A 9,036-nucleotide genomic window follows, 5' to 3' on the forward strand; every position below is an offset into this window, starting at 1 on the left:
AAAAAATTGCCACATCAAAGTCTTATAGAAAGCGATTGCCTCTGAAATGATATTAGGACATCCTTTGAGAGTGGGCCTTCCGAGTTCATCGATCAATACTTTCAATTTTACTTGTAAATCTCATTTGTTCGCTCAGAAGCTTTCATAAAACTACTTACTCTGAGTCACGAAGGTATTTTTAACGGGAGTGTTGATCGACGTAGTGGATTCTCCCCCTCAACAACATGTGGGTGATAATAAAAAATCTTCATTTTTGGGTGAAATTACCCAAAATACCCATTTTCAGAACACTATCATTAAAAATACTATTTTAATTACATATTTTATAATTGGGTATAAGTGTAATACGAATTTGAAAATTGGGTATATAAGAAAATTACTAAATATACGTATTTTTAATTTAGTTATTACTATTGAGATATTCATTTGCCAAATACGTATCTTAAGAAAAATAAAAAATAAAAAATTGGATACTTATTTGACAAATATGTATATAGTACAAAAGAAGATACTCCAAATTACAAATATATATCTCAAACGATATTTTCAATTATCTACTTTCATAATAAGTATTTTTAAAAAGTTGTTATTTTTAACATGTCCGGCACTCCGCAAATGCACGCACCGTAAAGCTAGCAACAACGTTATTTTGTGGGAGCAGCAATCTCAGCCTCAGGTATCTAATTGCATTTATTTTTGAAAGCCTTAAAATATAATATACGGAGGCTAGCCGGGGAACCATTTGTGAAAATTAATTTTAAAATTGAAAAAAGTATATGCTTTCAAAAAATTAATTACAAACAATAATTTATTTGTAAATTTAAAAAAATATGAAATGTTTATAAATTTTATTTTTAAATCTTATAAATTTTACAAATATGTTTTTGAATATTTAAATGTTACGAATCTATCTTTGAGTTTCAATTTAAGTTTTGAAAATTTTAAATATATTTCAATATTCAATTATTGTAACAAATATCTATTTTAAAAATCATGTAATGATTATTAAAACTTGAATCAATAATTATTTCATAAAAATAAGCTAGAATTGTTTAGAATGTCAGTTCAAATATTAGGTTCTCTTATTTTATCTTTTTATATATATTTTTTCAATTAATATTGTATAAAAATCTCCTCCTAATTTTGATCCGACTTGACCATCCAGAATCAGATCATGCAACTAATTCTGTATGACGAGCAACTCTTTTTGTACTACAAAATTTCTAAATAAAAACTGAATTGATTATGAAAAGTCAGACAAGTCCAAACATTAGATGTGAACAGGTATATTGGCTTATGGGTGGTGCCATTACGTGAATCAAGTAAGCTGCAGAACAACCTGTAAACATCTTGTGTTGTCTTACAGTGAAACTTTATGGTAAAACACACTGGGTCTGGATGTAATGTAAGGTTTAATGTTCTTGTTTTGCCTTGTGGCCTGTGGGCTTTAATATTAGGCATGGTGTGCGAAAATGTGTACACGTAGAATTAATTATTGTTTGCATTGCCGCCACCATTTAGCCATACGGCTTAATCATGTTCACTCCAATATTGCCAGGCATGGTCAAAATTAGGTCCAACTATCGCCACACATTCATATTGTATATATCGACTCAATAATATATTGCCGAGTTAGGTTATTCCGGTAACTTACGCTATTTTAGATAATATATTGTTCAATATTGTGATCAGTCTAATTTTGTTATTGCCATCGTAGAGACGTAGACTGGTTTCCAACTTATTAATTAATCTGCGTTACAAGTTACAACTAAAGATTAAAACTATTTTTCTGAGTTTCTTAAAAAGTACATACATTGGTAGGATGACAAATATTAGATTAAACATTTTTGCATTTATACTTATGTATTACAATATTAAATGATGAGAATAAATTATATGGAAGACACCCGCATATATGTTTTTGAATTTTACGAGAGTAGTTTAATACATATTAAAATTATAGAAAAATTATAAAAAACGTAAAATTTGATGTCAGGAGACACTTATACCGGTACTCAATAACAAAGGTACAGTGATAGAGGTCTTAATTAATTTTATGAGAGATAAAATTAATGTTTGACTATTAGCGTGTATAATTGAGATGGACTATATATCAAACGAAAAAAAGTATCGCCAATAACTTATTAGATCGTCCATTACCACATCGGGGTTTACCCTGGATTTTGTTATAGGGAAATTAGCTGAATTTAGAAGTAAAAATCAGCAAGTTATATTGTTGTGTTCTCTATCTCTTTGGTGAATGGAAGCTACGAAGAAGAGCAAACACTTAGCAATTTTACAAACACATGTAAACTACTATAAAATATTAAACATTGCAGATTTGAACCACGCAACAGTTGTAGTTGCCCTACCAGAGAATTGAATGCCATGCAGGCTCTCCAGCCTATTAAAGTTCGTTGGTGGTAGTTGCACCACCCTTACCTCTTCTCCCCTTTCCTTTAAATTCTATCACTCTCCTTCATTCCCAAATCATCTCAATCTTCCTTTGAATCTTCATCTTTTATTTTCAAGCACAATCAGGAACTAAAACTCCCCCTACACACTTCAACCCTTTTCTTCTTGTCCCCTTCATTTTTAACTTGTCTTGTCTAGATCTACACCTATTTTAAGACAATGGTTGTCAAAACTATGCCCCTTTCGGAACCCCAAATTTCGAGAAACAATACAAACACCATGCCGAATTTCCTCTTGTCGATTAAACTCAAGTATGTGAAACTTGGTTACCACTACTTAATTTCAAACGTCATGTATCTTCTTCTGATTCCATTACTAGCTGTTATTTCCGTTCATCTTTCGACATTTTCTGTACAAGATTTTGTACAAATATGGAACCACCTTAAATTCAATCTTGTGACAGTCGTAATATGCTCTGCTTTAATAGTATTTATAGCGAAACTTTACTTCATGAGGCGTCCTCAAAAGGTCTACCTACTTGACTTCGCATGTTACAAACCCGAGCCTGCGCGAATGTGCACAAAAGAGCTATTCATAAAAAGATCGGTGCAGAATGGAAGCTTCACGGAAGAGAACTTGGCATTTCAGAAAAAGATAGTTGAGAGATCAGGGTTAGGTCAGAAGACGTATTTTCCGGAAGCAGTTTTGGAAGTGCCTCCTAATTTAAGCATGGCTGAGGCCCGAAAAGAGGCAGAGATGGTCATGTTTGGGGCGATCGACGAGCTTCTGGCGAAAACAGGCGTGAAGGCCAAGGACATAGGTGTTCTTATTGTCAACTGTAGTTTGTTTAATCCGACACCTTCACTTTCGTCTATGGTTGTGAATCATTACAAGCTTAGAGGTAACATTTTGAGCTATAATCTTGGTGGTATGGGTTGCAGTGCTGGCCTAATTTCTATAGATCTCGCCAAACAACTTTTGCAGGTTAGTTTTATACTACATACACGTTATCTTCTATGTTTCTTTGACGATATTGAATGTGTGTTTAGGTGATGTTTTTTGGAATATCTGTCCCAGTGTACGTGTATTTAAGTGACCTCTTCAAAAACTCAGCTCGCCTGTAGCAATTAATTTGAATAGTTTAGTTAATGTCAAATCGAACCGTACGTGCAACATCTTATTTCGTTTTCTCATTTGGCAAGAACTGGAAGTTAGTAGTACCGAGTACGTAAGGCTACTTGAAACAGGTGTTTCGAAATCTCCAGAACTGTCCCAATAAAATCCCAGAAATTGAAACTTTGAAAATTCTTCTTTTTGTCCGTCCATAGTAAAATATCACAAAATTGTATACAAAATGTTTCAAAACATGGACTTGTGCTATGTATTGATTGGAATGTGTCTCTGTATTCACATCAATCCAATTAAAATATCACACTTCATGTGACACATCATTTTGTACCAAATTTTTTGCATGTAGCACTACTTTTATTATAATTTCGTATGTACAATTTGGTTATAACTTTTTTCATTGTGATTGCTAATAAACAATCTCATTTTATTATTTCTGCAGGTGCAACCAAACTCCTATGCCCTTGTTGTAAGCATGGAAAACATAACATTGAACTGGTATCTTGGTAACGACAGGTCAATGCTTGTCTCCAACTGCCTCTTCCGGATGGGTGGAGCTGCAATTCTCCTTTCTAACAGAGCATCTGATGTTGGTCGTTCAAAATATCAGCTCGTCCACACTGTACGCACTCACAAAGGTGCTGATGACAGATGCTACGACTGTGTGTTCCAAAAAGAGGATAAAGACAACAAAATTGGTGTGTCGTTATCAAAAGACTTGATGGCCGTGGCAGGGGAGGCCTTGAAAACCAACATCACGACTCTAGGGCCCTTAGTCCTTCCAATGTCCGAACAAATTTTATTTTTTGCAACATTAACCGCTAGAAAAATCTTTAAATTCAAGATCAAGCCCTACATTCCAGATTTTAAGCTAGCGTTCGAACATTTCTGCATTCATGCTGGAGGAAGGGCTGTATTAGACGAGTTAGAGAAGAATCTTGAACTTAAAGAATGGCACATGGAGCCTTCAAGAATGACGCTGTACAGGTTTGGTAACACTTCTAGTAGCTCGTTGTGGTATGAATTGGCATATATGGAGGCTAAAGGGAGGATCCGAAAGGGCGATCGGACCTGGCAGATTGCATTCGGATCGGGTTTCAAGTGCAACAGCGCGGTCTGGCGAGCCATGAGGACCATCAATCCTGCTAAGGAAAAGAATCCTTGGACTGATGAAATTGATGACTTTCCGGTGCATGTCCCTAGAGTTACACAAATGACTTCTTGAACAAAACTGCTGCTACTTCTCATACCGTGTGATTGATATTTATTTATTTGATATGTAAAAAATTTTGTGTGATCAATGTCGATTTTAGGATTAGTAATCAATATAAACGGTTATTTCATATTGATTTGCTGCTAATTTGATTTGTGAATACATGTCTCTGTATGGAATAATCTTGATGATTTTTTCAGTGCTAAGTAACAATAACGTATGTTTGAAAATTAGTTAAGGATAGATTCACCTCAAAATACGTATCATCACGAGCGTGCGTTATCATGACACTACATTGTTTTTTGAGCTGAATCTATCCTCAACCAAATTTGAAAAAACCATGAATGATTTGAAATCGGTTTGTAAATGCCTTACTTGTAAATGCCTGTTTGTAACCAAAAAAAAAAAACCCACGACGCGCTATATCTACGGGTCTTCCAGTGACTCGGTCACCGAACTTGGAAATAAATGCCAGAAAAAAGTAGGTGTGAACATAACAGTGGACTGCAGTTTTCATTCATCTGAATCAAATTCTGTCATTTGTGTCGCATAGTAATTGGGACAGCAATTGATGAATTCAACAACGAGAGTTTGTTGGCCCGGACTTGAATACTCCACCCTATTTCGTGAAGGAGAAGATGGCTTGTAAGATCATCTTCAATACATGGTATGTAAAGGGGTGTCAACCTTGACTCCATTGGCTTGGACTGGAGTATCAACTAGGTTGGCCGGAGTTACCAACTTGGGGTGTCAAAATTAGTATTTATAAAGTAGTATCAACTACATTTTTGGTGTTCTATATAAAATATGCTATCTATATTATACTTACATTTTACATTTTACATTTTTCATTTTAAATTATTGAAATTGGCATATTGGAATATCAATTATTGGAGTATAAAAATACTAAAAAAATAATATGAAAAGGAAAAAATAGAAAATATAATATTTTTAATTAGGTATTAAAATAGGCACCTTTTGAAAAATGACTTGTCTGATATGAATTCCGAGGTACTGTCTTGTGTTGTCGCGACTAAATTCAACTTCCCGAGCTTTCCTCCAAAGCCTACGTGTTTGTGGTTGTCTTAGTTGATGAGTGGGTTGTATTAGTTTACGGCCAAAACAATTGGGGTATTGTGTAAAATAATAAAATCGGGTTCTTAATTTTTATTTCAATATAAATTTTATAAATATATTTTGAAAAAAATAAAATAAGCTATTAAAATACATTACAAACAAATAATATGTTCAGAAGCCGTTCGAAATAAAGACGAACGCGGGTCGCTTTTCTAGGCCGGGATCGATAAGTGGATGTCATAAAAAAAGATCTTTCTCTTCGTTCATCAGATCAAGAGGAAGGGTAGCCCTTCTAAAGGAAATGCGGGCAGGGTAGAGCTCGGCAGAGGGTTGAAGAAAGATTTGGAACCCTGTAGAGAATGAAGAGGGGCCATGGATCTTCCCCCCGTCTTAGCGCGGCTGTTGGCACGGAGTTAATCGGGACTTATTCCTCGAGTCATGTCATGATCGCGCACTCGAAAGTCCCCACTCGCTAATCTCTGCGGATCTATTGACGGGGGAGATAACAAAAACGTAAAGGGGCGAAATAGCACTTGTTCTTTAGGGAGTGTGTCCAGCTGCCCCTTTAGTTTATGAGTTGTCCGGTTTTGAGCAGCAAACTCCTGGATTTCCGCCCTGACTTTATGATAAGGCTCACTCACTACCCTAAGCCCTACATTTCCTTCGCTTACCGCCTAATCTTAATCTATCGCCCTGCCTCCAAGAGAACCAATGGCACCAACCGATTCAATGGCAGCTTTAAAAATATATTTTGAAAACAATAAAATAAGCTATTAAAATACATTACAAAATTTCACTTTCAATTGCAATCAAAATAATTTTATTTAGTATTTATTGCGACTTTGTTATTTATAAATATATATATATACTAGTTGGTAGTCCGTGCGAAATACGGGTCCGATATTAAAAATAATATCAAGTTATTATTTACATAAAATTAAACCTTATAATATGTGCGAAACACAGATTAAAATATAATAAATAACTATTTTTAAATTATGTAGTTAAAAGAAATCGAAACAAGTGTAATTATAAAATTTCACCGTATACTTTATTTTTTAACTAATATTACTTATAAATCTAGTTATATTTCTAGTTATGCACCTATTTATTTTACTTGTAAACTTCAGCGTAAACTTCAGCGTCAATCGCATTAAAGGTACGAATTCCTATATTTGTAAGGGTTGAGCCCCATTCATAAAAGAGTCTTAGATTTTCTACTCCCAATACCTAGGACAGTGATTGTCCATCTGATAACGAGACCAAGCCAAGAAAGAGACGACCAAGCAAATAGTCTGTTGTCAGAATACGTTCTAATTCTCGAGGGTGCGAAGGGATGATTCCCCAAACCATTGCGAAAAAGAATTCGAGCCCATGAGGAGCAGATTAGCTAGATTTAACAAATTTGAAGATGCGTTAGGCAAAAACCCGATCTCAACCTGAAGGGATGATTCAAGATACCCAAATTTGAAAGATAAAATCCTCAAGTTCAAGGGTCAAATCAACAATTTCATATGGTACTTGAGACCTTAGCTCTAGCACGCCTCAAGGGACACAGCTTTCTACCAATGTTCTCCTTTCCCGAACCATGGATGATCCGAGATATGGGTTCAAAGATTATAACCAAGGAGGAGGAATTCAACATCGACTGTGAAAAGGCTACACATCACTTTATATTCAAGGATTGAAACCCATCAATGATCAACTTTATGATTATTCCAGTCCCTATACTGAGGATGATCAAATCTAAAGTGATAAGGATGTCACTCTAAGAAGGTGACGCCTAGGATGTAACCGACCAAAAGAGGATTTTCCAAGCCTTAAAGGCCTCAAGGAATAAAAGCTTAGGATGATGAAGAGAGATTTTCGGCTCATAAAACTTGTGATTTAATGGAGGAAAAGAAAATAACAAACTCAACTACTTGCTAAAATTAAAAGCCCTGGAGCCTCGATGGTCGATTCCCGGATATAGTTGGCTTGAACGGCCTTCCACGAATAAGAAAGATGGAAATTCTAAAGGTTGATCCCAAAGATTTGATGCCCTTTGTATATCTGAATGATCCAACATATCTCTCCATGAGAGAGATTTATGAATACCTATATTTTAAGAAAGTTGAAGAAACCCCCATATGAGCATATGATGGAGTCGGTAATTCGGCTAACCACATAAGGAAATTCTCAAACATTCTAATACAACATTTGATGCACGATTCTATAAAGTGCACGACGTGTCCTTAAACCCCGAGGGGCATGACTCAACGATGGTGCGAGAGTGCTTGAGAAGAGTTCTGCATCTCCAATGAATATAAAATGAGGATATAAGGAATCTTTATACGACCTGGACCAATTTAAAGAAAACCCTTTAGCGCCACAGACTTGGATGATAAAATGTCAATGATCACCTAAAAAGGAGCCTTGGATATCAAATTTAAGTTGTCAATGGCCAAAACCCATCTAAAAAATATACACAAGTTGCAAAAGTAGGAAAGGGAGTATGTCAACGCAAAAATAAACATGAAGAAGAATTCGGCCTCCAATAAGAGGGGATGAAGGTAACAACTAGAAGAAATAGAAGGGTCAAGAGTGTGATGCTAAGTATAAGTATCCCTGATGGAGACTCCAAGTCTCCCCCGAGAAAGAACAATAGAGAACCGAAGTTTACTAAGTATGCACGTTTTAATGCCCCAAGAAGCCAAATCTTAATGAAAATTGAGAAAGATGAAGATGGTCGATGACCAAAGCCACTACGCGCCAACCCTGAAAAGAGGAATAAAAATTTGTATTCAAGATTTTAAGAAGAGGACACCGACAATTGCCGACCGCTTAGAAATAAAATTAAGTTAATCTGGAGAGGAATACCAAACAGGTTCACCAAGATGGTGAAGAAAGTAATAGAATGAAAGATTATAAAGAATAAAAGAGGAGATCAAGAAACTTCAAAAAATGCGCAACCCCGAGGTTCGGTTATCGATATGATCTTTAGAAGACTGACGACATACGAGACTTCAAAAAGCTCAATGAAAGCTTGTGCCCGAGAGGTAATACACCATAACGAGCGCTAATAAAAATTGCCACCAATTTTTATGATTATGATTTGAAAGGGTTGAAGTTCCTCCATGAAGACCCGTTAGTCATCACACTATGATATAAAACTCTGAAAGATTCTTGGTAGATGGGAGTTAGTAATTGCCAACTTATATTTT

General features: G+C 35.4%; 1 protein-coding gene across 1 annotated transcript; it reads left to right on the forward strand.

Annotated features, from left to right (window-relative positions):
- The first annotated feature begins 2,357 nt into the window (after positions 1-2,357).
- LOC141678007 (3-ketoacyl-CoA synthase 20-like) lies at positions 2,358-4,916 on the forward strand. Its single transcript, XM_074484186.1, has 2 exons — positions 2,358-3,399; positions 3,986-4,916. Exons 1-2 carry the CDS (start codon positions 2,635-2,637, stop codon positions 4,766-4,768), a joined length of 1,548 nt encoding a protein of 515 aa, XP_074340287.1. The 5' UTR covers positions 2,358-2,634; the 3' UTR covers positions 4,769-4,916.
- The last annotated feature ends 4,120 nt before the right edge of the window (positions 4,917-9,036 follow it).

Source organism: Apium graveolens, chromosome 8, assembly GCF_009905375.1.
Source record: "Apium graveolens cultivar Ventura chromosome 8, ASM990537v1, whole genome shotgun sequence".
Classification (NCBI taxonomy): Eukaryota; Viridiplantae; Streptophyta; class Magnoliopsida; order Apiales; family Apiaceae; genus Apium; species Apium graveolens.

Excerpts from the sequence above, each read along its gene's own strand:
- LOC141678007 (XM_074484186.1), top strand. The coding sequence starts at position 2,635 with ATGGTTGTCAAAACTATGCCCCTTTCGGAACCCCAAATTTCGAGAAAC. Across the intron at positions 3,400-3,985 it reads TCGCCAAACAACTTTTGCAG|GTGCAACCAAACTCCTATGC; the intron begins GTTAGTTTTATA and ends TTATTTCTGCAG.